Genomic DNA, 18,128 nt, shown 5'->3' with positions numbered 1-18,128 from the left:
CTTTGTGAACATGACAATATGGTCATCAGTAGAAATGACCCCGGAGGGTCATTGATTGTACGTATGTTTGTTTGCCTTTGGCGTATAATGATATATTGATCATATCTATATATGCTTCACTACTTTGACATGTCTATCAGTGTGTATGTTTGTTACTCAGCGTACTAACACACTGGTCTATGACTGTTTTTATGTAGTTTGGTTGTTTGATTTGCCATACTCTTGACTTTATTCACAAGTGTTCACTCTGTCCCCCCTGGATATTTTAACTCACTTTTTCAGTGTTTCTTGTCAAACATTTCTCACATGATCTTCTCCCATTTCACTATCAGCAGTGCAACCAAAATTCATAATTGTCACGGGCGTGGTCTTGTCCAGAATCACCTCAGTATTTCAAGTCTGTTTCTGTTTTTTATTTGCACCCCTAAAATGCTCCCAATCTGTTCTGGTTTTATCAGGTGTTTACTTAGTTTTTAGAGCCAAAACATGACTTACTGTGATATACAGTATAATAATTAATATAAAGAACTCATCCTGAATATTGGACATGTATTTCTGTTATTGACAAATCTACAGAAAACTGCACTATAGTTTAATCAAGAATGGGTGATTACTGCTAAACCCACCACTGGACCAAAGCTTAGGTTAAATGTGTTAAATGGGGTTGATTCTGGATAGCACCAACTCTCTCCTACAAACATGTCTGTGATATATGCTTGCCATTAGACTACAGGGGCAGAACGAAGGCCTTTTATATGTGGTGATAGATTTGGTGTTTGAGTGCCAGTGGCCATCGCAGCCCGCCTGTGTCTCTGCCCATAGACCTTCCATATGTACCAGTGCACGATGAGAAAACATGGCTACCTGCTTTGAAATCCCTAATGATGCATAACAAGATTCAAGGAGATTTGTTATTTGCTCCTTCAAGCGGTTGCTGCAAGACGTTGTGCCTCTATTGCCCTTATAGAAATGGTTGTAGACATGCACAAAGTAGGGGACCTGTGTGTCCAGCAGTGTTGTATAATCTTGATGCATATCAGCGTCTGAGGGCCTGGTAGGAACATACTGTGCTTTTTCTCCCCTGTTTTCAGTGCAGAGATGGGTTTTTTTATGCCTCCATTTTTCACTGTTGTTTTGTCTCACTTGATTTGAATAGTTTGTTGTTTTTTGTATAAAAATGAAAAGTGAAACACAATATTTATAATTTTTGTATGGAAAAAAAGAATGTCAAAAAAAACATGAGAAAATGGAAATGATTTTTTATTGTGTTGGCTAAGAACGGGTGTCAGGAAAAAAAACGTTACAAAAATACAGTCATTTTCTTCATTTGTAGCTAATTTGTGTTCACGACAACAGCGAGGAGAGTCAACAATAAATTCATTTTCAATAACAGAACTGGTCCAGTCCAGCTGAGAAACCTCCTTCTATCGTCCCTCCATTACTATTCTGTGAGTGTTCACACACTGGCACTGACAGGCTAAGCATTCACAATAACATCATGTGACGGGGGGAAGGAGCATTTGCCAAAGAAAAACAGATTTGTTACCCTCTGCTGCTCAAATTCGATCTTATCACAGATAATGATTGCAGGACATTTTGAATTTCATGTTTCTCTCGGATCTGGGCTGTGAACGTTAAGATTTTATCAAGTTAAAAAATGTGTTGCCTCCCTTTAATCCTTTTCATGGGCCCCAGCACCCAATGCCTCTGCACAAAGGCGCAAAGAAAACTCTGCATAGCAAACATTCGACTGCCCTGCCCCTCTGGTTGAGGTAACACAACCCAACAATGACACCTAGTGGAGCCTCAGGTACTAACAGTGGGACTGTAACCTGTCCATAAAAAGTCCGATTTTGTGAACGTTTTCCCTTCCCAAACTAAAACAACACACAAAGCAAACTAAATTAGAATAAATATAGATGAGTAAATAAATACATTTAAGTGAAACAAAGTAATTTATGCAAGACCAAGTGCATAGCCCAGCGGCTGTCAAATGCCATATGTTGATGTAAATCAGTTGAGAATGAAACTGCTGGTATCAGAATCACAAGGCTTCAGTTAATAGAAAATATCAACACTTTTTTTCTTTTTATTAATGGTACTTTCTCCACCGATCACGCTCTGAAAAAGAATGGGAAAAAAGCCCAGTTATCTCCAAATCCACATAGCCCTTCACATAAAGCAACACTGATAGTAATCCACACACTTACTTATATGAGGGTAGCTCCAGATGTAGCTGAGCACACAGTATCCTGCTAACAACATGCCCACTCCGCCTACACCACCTTTCTTCACATCAATATACCGCCTGTAATACCACTGCCAGCCTGAGGAAAAACATATATTAAAAACGTCATACTTTACATTACAGAAGATGTAAAGGAATAATTCAACAGTTTGAGACTAGGGTCAATAGTAAAAAACCCAAGTGTGAAAGCTTCTGGTTGTGGTTTTACAGTGTTATGTATCCTTGATGGTTAACTGTCAGTTTGCATATTGTAATTTTGAATATATTTGAAGGATAACATGTATATAAAGTATGTGAAGTTTAGAGGTGCTGGCATGTTCATTTTGTTCCCTTCAGACAGAGACAGGCTAGCTGTTCCCCCTGATTCTTTATGCCATTATGCTAAGCTACACCAGTCGGTTGTTGGGTGTAAGCTTAATATTTAACTAAAAGGCAAAAGTGTGCTATTGAACTTCCTCATCTAAGTCTGATTTCCCAAAATGTTGAACAATTTCTTTAAAGGCAAACTGTAGACCTACTGGATGTTTTACTGTATATCTGTATTAGTGTGAGATGTGTGAGTAACATTCACCTCTTTGCACCATTCCTGCCACCTCTCGTGGATGGTTGGGAGTTTTGCAGGCCAGCCACTCAGGCAACTCCCTCAGTCTCACTGTTCCAAGAGGCCGCTGTATCAGAGCACCTACAGGTCATGACAGCCATAAAGAATCAATGCATCAACACAGAAGAAATACACATCTTTGATTTCATTAGAGCTGGATATTGTATGTTCTCTATACTATTAACTATACTAGATTTGATGCCTGAATATCGGTACTGATACCCAAACATTTTTAGGGCCGAATACATTTTTTTTTATTATCCTTTTTTAATATATAAAATAATAATAATAATAATGATACAACTTTGCCTAAATAAAGAAATCTAATACTCAGTCCATTGACTGTAAAATACTGACCCTTGATTCCAGTATCAGCAGTGGTTTGTTTCCTGGCCTCGTACAGCGACTTCTCCATCGTCAGCCCTCCCTTGGCTCTTGTTGTGCCCACCTTCGCCGACGGAGGAAAAAGATGAGAGCTGGGATTCGGAAGTTTGGTGAGTATCGGTGATATCTTGGGGATTCCTGTCATGTTATTGCCCACCTTCAGCCCCTCATTCACACCGATGGTACGTGGTGTGGACGTGGCTACGCTGACCTGAGAAGTAACATTGTGTCGCTTGGGGATTAAAGATGCTTGTATGGACTTTGGCAGATGGTCTGACAGAGCTTTACTTGTTGTTACCAAACTTTTATCAACAGTGTCTTGATTTCCTGTTGGGAGTGAAACCAGACTGAAATCGGTACCGGTTTTTATTTTGCTGCTTAATTCATCAGTCGTTTCTATGTGGCTCATGATGCTCAGCCTGTTGGTCTGACGGTTGCCGTTGACTCGGCCCAACGTGGCTTTAACGCCCTGGAGGGTGATCCTGCCCTGGTGTTGATCACTTCCACTTCCTGATTTCAAGAATGTCTTATTCACAGAAATATCCTCAACTTCCTCCTCGCTGTCCATCCAGAACTGGTCTCTCTTGCTTTCCTTTGCTTTAGCTTTAGAGGTATCTTTGGTTGTGGAAAGGGATTGCGCCGCCGCCTTCTTCTTCTTATTATTTGAAGCCTTAGCTTTAGAGGCAACTTTGGGTGTGGTGTCCATGGACAGAAAGAGAGGATCTGCTTTGTTTTTTGCCAAGTCTTTGTCGGGAATGGTTTTGGTCTTGTTCGCTGCAGTGGGCATGGAGCTTAGAGTATCTGCCATTGGATGTTCCTCTGAGGTAGATCTGGTTCCTTCCAGTGATCCTAAAGAAACCTCTATGGAATTTGCATCTCCTTTCAAAACACTGGGAGTCATGATGGCTGTCCTGATTTGCTCGGACAGCTTCTGTTTCTTCTTCTTAGTGGATGGTGGAAGTGATGCAGAATTCAAGGACAATGACTGTGACGGAGGTGGTGTATTTGCAATATTCAAAGGTGTTGCCGGCGGCGATGCTGGTGATGGCTTCTTACTCTTCTTTGATTGTGGACTTGCAGCCGTTGACAATGCCTTTGCCGATGAGGTCGTCTGATTCGCGGTGACATCATGTTTGGTCTGAGGGGTTTTGGAGCTTGCTGCCGCCTTGCAGTGTGGCAGGTGACTCTTCAACCGTTTGAACGTTTTCCCGCAGAATGGGCAAACTTCTGTGGAGCAAAGCAGTGCACATGTGGTTAAAACAATAACAGTGCATGTTGGGATTTGGTCAATGTCTATAGTGACAGATATATAGGTCACTTTACAATGGTTTACAGTTGGTAAATATTTATATCCCACTTATAACTTATCCTTTACACTTGTACATAATAGATTTAATTATATTTTACAGGCCCAATATGTCATTCTTCCATCTCTAAATATTAAATGTTATTTGCAAATGCACTGTTGTCGTATTATCTATGTCTTATCTCTTCACTTGTGTATCTTACTTTCTAAATTTTTTTCTATTCTTTAAGTTGCATTGTTGAAAGGAGCCTGAGACTCAAGAATGTCATTGCCAAGGACTGCTCCGACTTTTGTGTACATGACAAAGAATCATGCTCTTGATCTAGGGATGCATCTTACAATTGGCCATATCAATTCATATTTCATTCATATTTTTCATTTATGACCAATGATCAGGTTAATGATAGTGTAAAATACAACAAAGTCCTGGCCATATTTAATAAAGGGGAAATACACAGTTTGTATTATTTATTGCATGTTGAACATCATGTTCTTTCTTTCAGTATCTTTTCTACTGCAGATTCTATTGTTTTGCATAATTTAGCAGTGCACCTAGTCTAAATACATTTCACAATACAAACATATGTCATATTGTCTGTGAAAAAGTCACGCGGTATCTCGTTCGTGAATGATATTTCAATATTCTGATACTTACCGGAGCTCATTTTGCACGCGTCTGTAGAGCAGCCAATCAGAGCGAAACATGTTCCGAAAGTTACAACAAGGAAGTTAAAGTAGAGCTAACAATAATGTGACAGTAATAAGCACATGAATACAAAGCGGTGTCACTTATAAACACTTTAAGTAAAACAAGTTTGTACATTCAGGGTCACAACAACAGTCACAGACTAAGGAAAGACCCTTTGGGGGGTGGCGCGTGAGGAGCCTGAGTATAAATTACTGTTTAAAAATGTGTAATGTTATTGTTTGTAATTATTGCTGTTTAATTCAGAGGATATTTTTTAAGGTATATTCCCTAACAGGGAATGGGTTAAAATCAGGCCCTCTGATACACACAAAGAGTTATTCAAAGACCTGTATGATCATAATCCTCTCGGTGGGTGTGGCACGTGAACTTCGTCGTAAATTTGAGATGATTCACTCCTGCCTACTTCCGTCTTCGCTAAAAATCCCCGAACTTACCGCTAAAGTTTTCGTCGATATTAGTCACAAACAATTCCCACTAAATCCTTTGATGGTACTGTCAGTCTGCCACTTGATTTGTCCCCAGTAGTATTCTCGATATTATTTGGCTCAAACACGGAATTTATTTTGTAATAAATACAAATGAATATACTTTCTTAGAATTATCATACACAGATACGGTTAAACATAGTACAACAGTGACCTCTTATGCATTTGTATTAAAACAAACAACATGAAACATATTTTGGACCCTGTATATTTAACTTGAATCAGAAAATGTATATAAAAAAGTATAGAAATACCAAGACTCTTTGTAACATCTCTCTTATCTGCTCTTACACAAACAATATTCATTTCTCTTATGGGTTAGAGATATTTAAACTTAACATGTATTAAAAGAAAGAAAGAAATACCCAACTTTCATTAGAAAAGTGTATTTTATTGATAGGGTTAGAGTGGCATGTCACTTGGCACAGGAATGAATTTCAAAAAAAGGTGATGGAAAGAATTACACAAAAATACATCTACATCAAAAGGTCATCTTCATTGGAGAGAAAGCACTGATTTGAAACATTCAGAATGGAACATATGGGGAGGAGAAATATGCCATTTCTACAACCATTTACATATATGGAGATAAACCTGAATATTATTTACATGGCAACAGATTGCATATATATGTACAAAGCCAGGACTGAAAGCAAACAGGCTATATTTGTGGAGAGAAAAAAACGGCTAGACTGTGGCTGTGACCAGTCCTAAGAAAAGAAAAGCATGGCGTGATTTGGCAGAGAAACACAGATTTGAACAGTGCCTGGAAGTCGTCCTCTAACAAAAGATTGGCCCTCTACAGAATACAGTTGCTGACAAATCTTTTCAACTCCAGTGGCTTTTTTGTTGTTGTCTACATTTCTTACAAATTCAAAATTTATTTTTTGGGGAAACTCCTTAACAGTATACTATTGCATTTGAACCAAAGAAAAAAAACGCCTTGAATCACAACTCAGTGCCAACATAGATGACGGGTTACATCCTACCATAAACTATGTTGGTTACAGTATATATTCAGACAATCTAGAGCAAATCTCTGTACATCTATTAACAGACATTCATCATTCAGGAAAACAGGGGAGGTCTGTCCCTTTATAAGGCATCTAATCAGAGATGTAGAATACAGAGAGCGAGAGAGAGAGAGAGAGAGAGAGAGGGGGCATTCTGGGTCAAGGCCAAGAGAATACAGTACCAAACACCACCCAGCTAACTGTACTGAGGCCTGTCTGCTGCTGAGTCTCAGTGCTCTGCCACCCAGAGAAACATTAGATTATTCAGTTAGTTCGCCAACTACGACCTCAGCATTTTGCGCCGGTTTTCGTTCAACCCTGAGAAAACAGTGGACTGCATGTTCACTTGCTGGCACACCTGCCCTACATGTGCCAATAACGTAATAATTATAATTCTGCTCGCTAAACAACCAAAACATACAGGACAACATGCATGGAAAAAAACTTGCATCTTAAATGATTAGTTTAAGGCAGTTAGGACTGAGCTAAATTCTATATAGAGACACAGGCACAAACGCAGGATTAAAACAGTGATTAGATCTCCTTAAGACATTATATGAAAAGGCATAGTGGGTTCAGTCTTGTGGTTGTGGCCCCTTTTCTAGCATTTTTTTTTCTCTTTTCCCGCAGACAAGGTGCCAGTGCTAGGGCATTTGTTTCTATATCAATTCTTTAAACCGTTCTGAGTAGTTTTACCATCAACAAACTGGTCCTTCCACCGGCAAAATTGGCTCCGTGCCGGGACATTCAACCTGCAAGAAAAAAGTGTTGCGTGGGACGGGAAGAGGGATGAACGGTGCTGCATTATGAGAGAGAGACAAGAAAAGACTAATTTTGCAGTCTCCATTTCATAAGCAAGTTGACAAACCCATCTCTAGACTACAGAGGGCTTCCACACAACGCTCACAAAGCAGCACTGGAGAGTGCAAGGGAAATAATGGAGTGATTTTGGCCTAAATGTATTCAGTGCTTAGACAGACTGGCAAATCAACTCGATCCTGTTGACCATCTAACTCTGTTATTGATTTATACATGTCGTTTAAACATACTTATTTAACAACTCTTGTATTTGTTGCTAGATAAAAGGTGTATATCTGGTTTAGAAACCATATGACTGGTGTGTTAAAAAGTTTCCATTGCCAGGCACCGGCACCTTGTTGAAAGTCTCAGGCCAGGGGAGAGAGTCTCGAGGCGAAAGCAGCAGAGATCAGACGTTAATCTAACATCCAAATCGCCTGTCTGCTTGTCTTTCCTTTCTAACCCCCAGACAGTCTGTCCTAACTGACTCCGTCCCCCTACCAAACCCCTGAACTAAACAAGATGGCCGACTCTTCAAAGTGGAGGCTTAAAAAACTAACATAAAAACGTCTGGAGAAGAACGCGGACGACGTCTATCGGAATTCTTCAGGAGGCTGGTGTGTGTGTCTCTTCTCTTGTCCCAAGTCCCTGGGGTCAGGAGCGAGGGGGGGTGTGGTTTTGTCCCCGCTTCATTCAGGCCCTCTATATATATATATATATATATATATATATATATATATACTTTTCACAGGTTGGGACAGGCGTCATTGGAGCATGAGCTGTTTGAGGTTGTCGTGCAGGATGGTGTCCTTGACGTCTCTGAACACCAGCCTGATGTTCTCGGTGTTGATGGCGGTGGTGAAGTGGTGGTACAGGGGCTTCTGGGTAGCGTCGCGCCTCTTGGCCCTGAAGCACTCCACCATGAAGGCCTGCACGTCGGGCAGGCTGTGCTCCTCCCCGCTGTACTCGGGAAAGTAGTCCTTGAGGGGCACGCTGCGCACCTTCTCCTCCAGCAGGTCCATCTTGTTGAGGAAGAGGATGATGGACACGTTGACGAAGACGCGGTTGTTGACGATGGTCTCGAAGATGTTGAGCGACTCACGCAGCCGGTTGGTCTGTCGGTCCTCCATCAGCACCTGTTTGAAAAAAACACAACGCAGGGAGTTAGTGCATCTTCTACGGCCAGGACAAGTACTGTTTGAATGTTTTTGTGGTTATTTTTCTAGCTAGAGTTGCTAGCTACAGTGGGCCACCTTTGTTGACATACCATTTGTGTACATACCAGTTTACAGAGCCTAGGCTGGGATTTTCTTTCAGCGTGCACACAGTACAGACAGTTAGCGGATTGTGAGGAGATATTTACAGATTTTTACATAAAGTGATTTTGACAACAAGTGTTCCCCAGAATTACTGACTCCACCTTTAATGGTACCTTAGCAAATAGTGTCACCTATACTTTGAAAGCCTTTTAATTCTGCATGATACATACGGTTCTATGGTGTTGGCCTTTGTATAAACTAGGGTGTTACGGTGAGTTTATTTGTTCCAAACCATTTGGTACAGGATATCGAGTTGTTTTTAAATCTTCCTGTAAACCAAGTCTAATTTGGTAAATGTTTTAACACATGCAAAGACTCAACCGCTTTTCAGTAGGTCAACTGTTGTCTGTAAGCTGAACCATGCTAGTTGGGTTAGCCTGTTGACGCATAGCCTGTGGAGCGAGTGTGGTCAGTTTGGAGAACACAAAAAAGGAACGCAAAGCTGAAAGGGCCTCTCGTGTCAATTACATTTACCGTTAGCATGTATTATTGTTTTCCAGTTAAATTACGCAACAGGGGACAAATCGTGGTGGGCTGGGGGGAAACTAAGTGCAAACAAAATTCAGCTGAAGTTAAGAAAGTTGCTGGAAACACATCAAAAACACAATTTTATTTGTGATGTTATCACCCGAGTGTATCTATTACCGGAACAAAGCAAACAGACTTGGAGGCAACGCTTTTTTTTTTTTTACCAGCAGCCTCTGACTGGGGATTCAGGAAACAATACAATAGAAGTCTTTATGGCTACAGTGTTTACTCTACTATATGGGCACGCTCAAGGTGCTATATTGTTCCTGCTGGCGCACCAACTGATACAACTGCCTGGTTGATATCATCACAGAAGTATCAGCATGGGTGTATATGTTGGCCGGTAAATCAAGAGACACAGCAGTATAGAAATGCCCAAGACATGCTGTTTGAGGTATGTTACATAGTTTACCAACCACAGAGCACCGGGTTGTTTTATCTGCAATATCTCCTTCTCAGTACATAGATCGAGCAGAATTGTGTATTGAAATAATTCAAGGAACCCCACCATAATTAAGTTGGTAAATGTCAAGTTAAAAATGAAACGCTCAAATATTGTTTTGCATTGTATTCAAAAATGTAGTATTGGTCAATCCCTGTATAAATTTGCAAATTTTTAACGTACATACATTTTTCAAAATAAATGATGAATCGTCTGTTATCCTGTGTGATTTTCTCCATAACAAAGTCGAAACATGACCCAATTAAAACCTGAAAACGGTTTAAAACAGTACAAATCTAAAATTGAAATGTTCAAGATTTCTGTGATGGCATCAGTCTTTTTCCAAAAACCTTTTTTCAAATAGTCCATTTCAAAACCAAATCAGTTTTATCTACATAGCCCAAGATCATTTCACATGTGTAAAATAAAAAGAGACTGTTTTATTTGTGTTGACTTTGAGATAAAACCACAACAAACGGCCAGAACAAGCGTGTGTAAATAGACTCGGCAATGAAGTTAACTTATCAAAAAGTCACCAAACTTAATCTGACAGAGCAAACTGATTAACGAGCCATTTATCAGGCTATCAAGAATCATTGTGTGTGTGTGTGAGGAGCGCTTGTTTCGCATTTTTTTATTTTTTTATTTTTCTTCACCTGGTCGTATTCAGACGAGGAGACGAGGAAGAGGATGGAAGTGACCGAGTCGAAACACTCGAACCAGCGTCTCCGCTCCGACCGCTGCCCTCCCACGTCCACCATCTTGAAGGGAACGTTCTTGATCTCAAAGTCGTACTCGTGGATGCCCTTGGTGGGTTTACGGGCCAGGAGGATGTCCTGTTGAGTGGGAAGGTAACTCTGGAGGAGGGCGACGGAAATACACAATTAACATACAAACAACAGTTGACAGCTGAAAGTAGAGAGACTAAATTTAGACTAAAAAGGTGGGAGATAATTAATTGGGGACATATTTCATTCGAGCCAGGCACATTTGGCTTTCATCTTTGGAAGAGGTATGCTACAAAGAGGTTACACATTATTATTTTATATCTGTTTTATAACTTCTTCCACTGAAAAGTCAAGGACTAAACTGGAAGGTTTAGACGGACATTTCTGCTGAAGATTGGAGGGAAGCTTTTGTGTTGAGGCTCAGACACAAACTATTTGTATGAAGTTATGGCTGCTTTAGTAGAACTGGACGAACTCTAAATAAATATAACACAATATTTATACAATATTTCTTAATATTTAAGTCTCAATGTCAAATACAAACATTCGGAAATGGGGTTATTCATACGATCTCAAAACTTAGGAGCAATGTTATTTTATATTAGGTGGTCATTTTGAGCAAATCAAAGTAAATTCCATTCTTCTGTTAAATGAATTCTGATAATGATAAGTATATAACGTTTCCCTAAAGCCTGCAAACACATACAGAAACTTTTATAACTAAAATGACTGCCTTGGTCAGGCAAGAACAAATATGTAGAACACTTGTCTTCAAAATAAATCGAAGACCGTTTAATACCTTCTAAGGTGTTTTGTGTGGTGGAAAATAAATTCAAACCCTTAAGACTTTTCAACCCCAAGTAGATACACTGGTAAATGATCTACTAAATTACTATTCCTGCCATATTTACCTATCTAACTAAGGCACAGGTGCTCCCAGTAGTTTTCTTCTTGCAAAATGATATTAGCTAATACGACTTTATTAGTCAATGTATCAGTATTACATTTGATTTATCACAATCTCAGTTGCCTGTCAGCTAACAAATTGTCTGGACATGTTGCAATATTAATTAACACATGTACACGTCTGATTCTAACAATCAGTGCAGGCAGAAACAACTTACCGGCTCGCCAAGCTTATCCAGATTATCCAAGAAATACTTCACTGACTCACCCTGCGACAGGACAGAGGAGGAATTTCTGTTAATTCTGCATCATGTATTGCATTGGTTCATTTGAAATCATATTTGTAGTACAGTTTGCATTCAGGACACATTTACTATCTGCTACTACTGTGTTCAATAGAAGACTTCTGTTCCTGTTGTTAAGGCAATGAAGGCGCCACAGGACAAAATCTGACACACACACACACACGTAATCTGTTTGTTTTCTCTTAAAAAAAAACTGCATGTCCGCCCCGGAGCTGCTCTGAGTAGCTGAAGCAGGATGCAAGGTATTTGGTATTGCAGAAGACACGTGTTTGTAAGAGTGTCTCTTTGATGTATACAGAAGTGTGGCTAGATCGGTGTGTGTGTGTGTGTGTAGGGGTGCCTTCTAGACCGTTTCTGGCGCTGTTCATGCGCAATTAGTGCAAGCCCAGACATGAGGCTGCCAAGACCGAGAAGCATTCCTTTATCAGTGTGTGTGTGTGTGTGTGTGTGTGTGTGTGTGTGTGTGTGTATGTCCTGCACTCGTCAAAAAAAAGCGACTGCAGAAAGAGAGACATATCTACCATATCATCTTTCCTGTGACCCAGTGTAGCAGGCCACACATCCTCAGGACATTGTTTTGCATGTATTTTGCATTAAGGACACAGTAAACTAACACAGCGGTTATAAAATTAAAATGTAATTACCAGTAGTGGCAGTTTGGATTGTATTTAAGAGTGTTTGCACTATTTAACACTCATTCCCCCACAACTACTGTATGCTTCTGTAGTCACCTTTTGATCTTTTAAAAAACCAACCTGACCTGAAAAACGTGTGAGTGTGTGTGTGTGCGCATGTGGGAAGTGTGTGCAAGGCTAAGATTACACAAGGGAGGGGTAGAGTGGCGTGGCGCTAACACTAAGTCCAAAAGAAAGAAAGACAAGAGCTGCCATTCTGTGAGGCTGATTTGAAGTCTTAAAGACACAATTCAGGCCTCGCATGAGTAAAGAGGCTCAAATCTGTAGGGAGTGGGGGTCTGGACATTGTCAAAAAAAGCTGATGGAAAAAAAAAAAGGAGAAGAGAATCTAGAGGAGCTATAACTCTTGGCTGTAACTAAAGTATGACAAGGCCTTAATCTGAGATTGCTGTTAAAGCAAAACTGAAAGAGAACATTGCATAATGTCAGTATGTCATTTGAATTGTAGCCACATGACGGTTGGTGCTGGGACTTGTTACTAGGTGAAAATGTAGAGAAAGTGTTTATGTATGGTTGATTTAAAACCACCAGCCTGAACTTTGTACTACACAACGCCAGAGAATCCATGTGTGCGTTTACAAATGTGTTTAAGATGACAATCACAAGCAAGCCTGAGGGCACGTGTGATTTGTGATGCAAATTCATAAAAAGGCCGGGCATGGTCAAAACACAATGGGGTTCTATCTACTGGTGGAGGAACAGTCGCTAACAATAGCAGGGACATTTTGATACAGCTCCACAAAAGTTTTCAGTTGCTGCTTTTGTATTTTATGTCTGAATGGAAAAGCTCCTGGTATTGTGAGATGATGACGTCAGGTTTAAGATTTAATATCAAGATTCTATACAGAAGGCTGCATGATTACTTTTAATATCCATTAATCAGCAGGCTATTTGCGTGGTTAATAGTTTGGTCTGTCAAACGTCAAAAGAGTTGGAAATGTCCATCACAACAAAGTGACATCCTGGACGATTTTCAGAGCCCAAGGTAATGTCCTCAACTCTTAACAAACTACCAAGATTCTTAAGAACCAGCAGTTGTTTGGTGTTTGTGCATTGATAGATTACTGCTTTATTATAACTTAATCAACATTGTTCAGCAACACATTTGATAATCAATGAATAGTATGTTACTTTAAAGTGAAAATAACAAATATCTATTCCTTCAAGCCTCTATAAATGTGAAGCTTTGCCGCCTTTTCTGTTTTAAATAGTCATGATTTGAATATATTTCGGTTATGTGTTGTTGGAAAAACAAAACAAGCAATTTGAAGATGTCAACTTGTATTTCAGATGGGCTTTATCAAACCCGCTCAACTGACATGCTCATGTTATATGTTCCCTATGCCCGGTCTGAGCTTGGTAAAACCGCTTTTAGCCATAGTGCCCCTGACTCCTGGAACAGCCTACAACATACAATTAAAATAAATACACTCATAACTGTTAACCAATTTAAAATTATTATTTTGAATCAGCCCCTCTACACTTGTAACTGTTTTAATTAGGCTATTGTCTCTTTCATTCAATTGATCTGAATGTTTTAAATTGTTGTTGTCTGTGTGTGTGTGTGTGTGTGTGTGTGTGTGTGTGTGTAAACGTGTTATGTATTCTCATTGTATATTGTGTATCTGTACAAACTCGACGTCATTGTAAAAGAGGGTCACCCCTCAATTGATCTTTCGAGGTTAAATAAAGGAAAGTGAAAATAAATTAAATGTATGGTGCAATTTTCGATCAATATCAATAATATGTAAAACAAAACAAAAAAAGTATATGTGTGTGTGTGTGTCCTTGTGTAACTTGTGTCCTTGTGTGTTGGTTGGGAGAGCCAGGCCTGGCTTTTTAAGCATAAAGCTGTTTAACTACAGATCAACATTCCTGCTCTGATCGCTCTTATTCCCATTTTCACACAACATGCTCAGACTAACCAGCTGCGTACGTGTGTTTGTGTGTCGGTTCAAAAAAGGCTTACAAAACGCCATTGAATTTGACATTATGCAACTCATAGAAAATCAAAAAAAAAAAATCTCTTTCTGTCTCATTACTGAAAGCAACTTAGAGAAGTGTGTCCCCCATCACATGACCCTGAGGGCTCACACAAAATCAAACGCATATATACACCAACTCTGTCGTGATTAGTGATTTCTCTAAAAGCCGCAGCAGGTTGTGAAAGTAAGACCAGGCAGAATAAGGGCACAGAAAAGCCCCAGTAAAGGGACACGTGAGCGCAGAGAGAGAGAGAGAGCCGACCACAGCTGTTATTCTGGGGTAAACGTCAGCGTGCTGAAACGTGCGTGCTGACAGCCAAGACTTAAGGAGAGGGGAGAGGTGTAAACAGGAAGCTGGCTCAATCACATGTCTGACCGCTCCATGGAGAGAGAGAGGTGGAGAGAGAGAGAGAGAACTAGAGCAAGAGATACAGGGATAGGGGAACAGGAGGATGAATAAAAAAAAACTGTTTCACTTTCCATTTTCAGCGCCATTTCCCCTCGCCATTCCACTCTCTAACTTTCAGAAAAAAGCTTAAAATCTTCAGAAAGTTTTTGTGGGATTTCGTGGAAAGAAAGATCTAATCAGTTCAGTTGTGTGACCGTACAAACACTGGGCCACCATTATCTGCTTGTGTGTGTGTGTGTGTGTTAGGGTTGGCACGATAGACTACTAGAATTTCAAATAATTGATGCTGATACTCAGAAAAATACTCAAAACCATTTTTGATACTGTGGGGTTGGGAGCGGTTTCTGTCTAGTTGCTGTGTTCTGTGAAGATGAGGATCTAATCCAATACCAATGTTTAGTATTGATTAGTATTTTAGTAACGATTTATTTTTTGACAACCTTAGTGTGGGTATGTACATCCACCCACCAGTTGGAACTCCCTGCACTGGGCCACCATTATCTGCTTGTGTGTGTATGAGTGTATATAAGTGTGTATGTATATGTGTGTGTGTATATGTGTGTGTGTGTGTCTGTACGTGTTTGTGTGTGTATGTGTATGTATGTTCAGTCCACCCACCAGTTGGAACTCCCTGCGGCGGTCGTAGGCGTGCTGCACTCCCGAGTCCGCCCACAGAGCCCTGATGGCGGACAGGTAGCGCCGGAAGACGGGCGTCTCCAGGAGCCCGCTGGCCATCTTGGCCGAGCGCGTGTCGAAGGCCATGAGCTCGTCGCCGTGCTTCTGGTTGCCGGGGTCACCCCACGGGATGTGAAGCTTCTCCCGCGCGTCCACCAACACACGGATACCTGGAGAGGAAGTGAGACAAGAGATGAGATCAGAGAGAGAGAGAGAGAGAGAGAGAGAGAGAGAGACTATCTATGTCTAGCTCTATCTACCAATCTGTAAACGAAACGCAAAGTGGAAGAGGGAGCAAGAGAGAGAGACCACAAAAAAAATCCTGTTTTGTCTGCTAGAGTGACGTAAAGAAAGAGATGATTTTAACATGGTATCACAAGATTAACGTATACTCTGTATTCTACGTACTCTAATTTGGAAAGTTACATGAGAAGATGTGTCCAAATGATCCTGTGATTTACATGAATTGGACTGCTTTGTCCAACAAGAATGACAGAGAAATATATATTTAAAAGGGTATAACAAGACAAACATGCTCACATTGCACAAATATCATATCATACCCATGTGGTCATTGGTCACATATATAAGAGGATATGTGTCAAAATAAAATGATCTTGGGATTTACATGAATCTGAAACTATACAGAATTTTTTTTTATCTAACAAGACACATATTTAAAATAGGTAGGTCTATCATCACAAGCTAAACAAACCCATATTAGGCCTAGTGCTTATATTATATAAGAGGATAAGTGTCCACATTATCTTGGGATTTAGGTTACATGAACAGAACAGGCAACTACTTCTGTAATAACTTTATAAACGTGTTTCAGCAACACATGGCAAATAAATACATGTGTTAACCTTCTAATACATTATACGATTTTAAAGTTAAGATTAACAGTCAAATCACATATATTAAATAAGAGGATAAAACCCCGCCTGTGTCCACACTTTATCTTGTGATTTACATGAATCTGAAACTACTTCTGTAATAAAAACTTGCTTTATAAACGTGTTACAGCAACACATTGCAAATAAATACATTGGTTAGCCTGAAATACAATGCATTTTATATTTGTTTAGTGTAAGCCCTAGTTTACTCTCAACTGTAGGCCCATTAGTACACAGTTATTATTTAGTGATCTCCCTGTACTCACACACACAGAGTGGACAAACAGGAACATCACATTGTACTGGTGGGTTCACCCTCCATTAGCGGCATCCCTGTGTTTTAGTTATTGAGCAACAAAAAAATCGCCTGTGGCTATTTGAAGCTGCTGGTTTGTAGTCGATAGCTTTGAAACACGTTTAAAAACTCTATTCAAATTCTTACTACACGGCTGTGCCAGATTAAAAAAGGGAGATTTGAGCAGAAAGGCAGAAACCCGGTGCCTGGGACTAGTGTGCCTGGGTGCTATGGGTGTGCCGACAGCAGATGTAGACTGTTTATGTGTGTGCTCTAAACAGATGTGGAAACTTTCCCATCCATTTTAAAACGCCATTATCTCGAAGCAAACCGCCTCGTTGGGTCTCCCTTGGTGACCTGCAGTGTAACCCCGGGGTTTACCTTTGATAACATTGCTGTAGATCGTGGCTCTGAAGTCCTCCCGGGCTGTCTGGTCGAAGTCCTGGCCGTGGATGATCCGCATTTGTTTGAGGAAAGTCGACTTGCCGCTCTCGCCCGCGCCGAGCAGCAGGATCTTCACCAGCCGTTTCACCAGCGTTTTGTCCCGGGCGAGAGCTTTGTCTATCGCCTTGGACCTTCGGAGTTGTTCGACCTCGCCGCCGTTCAACAGGCAGACGGGCAAACAAACTTTTAACACGGACCTGGACGGCAGGAAATCCGCCATGTTCGCACAAACTTCATCGATGCTAATTTGATGCGCGTTCTCGGGGCGCAGGCACGAGACCAAGCCCCTTCCCTAAACTCAGGAAGTAGCGCTGCCGACTGTTTCACGTCAGCCCTCAACCAACCTCAAGTGACTTTATACTTGGCTATTTAGGTATTTTTTGACTCACACAGATGTTCAACTTTGACATTAGCTACACATGCCTTAACACACACGCATTACTACACCGCGTCCACATAGAATTACGTCATTTGAAGTATGGATATAGGTAAATATCAGTTTTACCCAAAGACGACAGTAAAGCAATTCTACATTTAACAAGTACAATGCGACTGAATTGAGCCACCTAACTGTTATAATCATAGATAGTATAATCCCACAAAACAAGCTTTTATTTCTAAATTTATCAAAGAATAGACCGTAATGGTGATACCATGTCGCCCCCTGCTGGTCCAGTTTGGTCATTGCGTATGACGCGTAGCTGTATTCAGAGGCTGTCGTAAATATGAAAATTTCCACTTAAACGCACTTCGAAAGATCAATAAAACGGGAAATGGAGACAGGAAAGCCCCAAATGTGCACGTGCAGACCTTTTTACGTGTTTTACAGAGAGTTATAAGGTCAAAATAACTATAAATGAGTTAATACGGTGAGTACGGTGTTTTTTTATTATTTTCTGGACTTTTCTTTACAATTTTAAGTCACCAATTCACATTTACATTTGCATGGTTATTTTT

The 18,128-nt window shown here is 40.3% G+C and overlaps 2 protein-coding genes across 2 annotated transcripts; both read right to left on the bottom strand.

Annotated features, from left to right (window-relative positions):
• Window positions 1–1,986: 1,986 nt before the first annotated feature.
• Window positions 1,987–5,372, bottom strand: LOC307266712 (uncharacterized protein). The gene is made up of 5 exons (XM_080048804.1): window positions 5,195–5,372; window positions 3,207–4,460; window positions 2,820–2,930; window positions 2,211–2,327; window positions 1,987–2,121 (listed from the first exon to the last, which is right to left on the bottom strand). The coding sequence occupies exons 1-5, from the start codon at window positions 5,202–5,204 to the stop codon at window positions 2,093–2,095; spliced, it is 1,521 nt and encodes a 506-aa protein (XP_079904930.1). The 5' UTR covers window positions 5,205–5,372; the 3' UTR covers window positions 1,987–2,092.
• A 754-nt stretch (window positions 5,373–6,126) lies between these two features.
• Window positions 6,127–17,453, bottom strand: LOC307266899 (guanine nucleotide-binding protein subunit alpha-13-like). Its single transcript, XM_080049017.1, has 5 exons — window positions 17,109–17,453; window positions 15,480–15,706; window positions 11,686–11,736; window positions 10,490–10,690; window positions 6,127–8,680 (listed from the first exon to the last, which is right to left on the bottom strand). The coding sequence occupies exons 1-5, from the start codon at window positions 17,389–17,391 to the stop codon at window positions 8,309–8,311; spliced, it is 1,134 nt and encodes a 377-aa protein (XP_079905143.1). The 5' UTR covers window positions 17,392–17,453; the 3' UTR covers window positions 6,127–8,308.
• Window positions 17,454–18,128: the final 675 nt, after the last annotated feature.

Source organism: Ammodytes marinus (assembly GCF_949987685.1).
Source record: "Ammodytes marinus genome assembly, chromosome: 20".
Classification (NCBI taxonomy): Eukaryota; Metazoa; Chordata; class Actinopteri; order Uranoscopiformes; family Ammodytidae; genus Ammodytes; species Ammodytes marinus.
Note: the sequence above shows the minus strand (reverse complement) of the source record. Positions and strands in the feature narration are given on the sequence as shown.

Bases quoted from the DNA above. Each gene is read 5' to 3' on its own strand.
- LOC307266712 (XM_080048804.1), bottom strand. The intron at 2,931-3,206 runs GTCAGTATTTTA...CATGACCTGTAG, and splicing joins TGCTGATACTGGAATCAAGG to GTGCTCTGATACAGCGGCCT. The intron at 2,122-2,210 runs GTAAGTGTGTGG...ATTCTTTTTCAG, and splicing joins CTGGAGCTACCCTCATATAA to AGCGTGATCGGTGGAGAAAG.
- LOC307266899 (XM_080049017.1), bottom strand. From the start codon at position 17,391: ATGGCGGATTTCCTGCCGTCCAGGTCCGTGTTAAAAGTTTGTTTGCCC. The intron at 15,707-17,108 runs GTAAACCCCGGG...CTTCCTCTCCAG, and splicing joins CTACAGCAATGTTATCAAAG to GTATCCGTGTGTTGGTGGAC. The intron at 8,681-10,489 runs GTGAAGAAAAAT...TTTTTCAAACAG, and splicing joins CCTCGTCTGAATACGACCAG to GTGCTGATGGAGGACCGACA.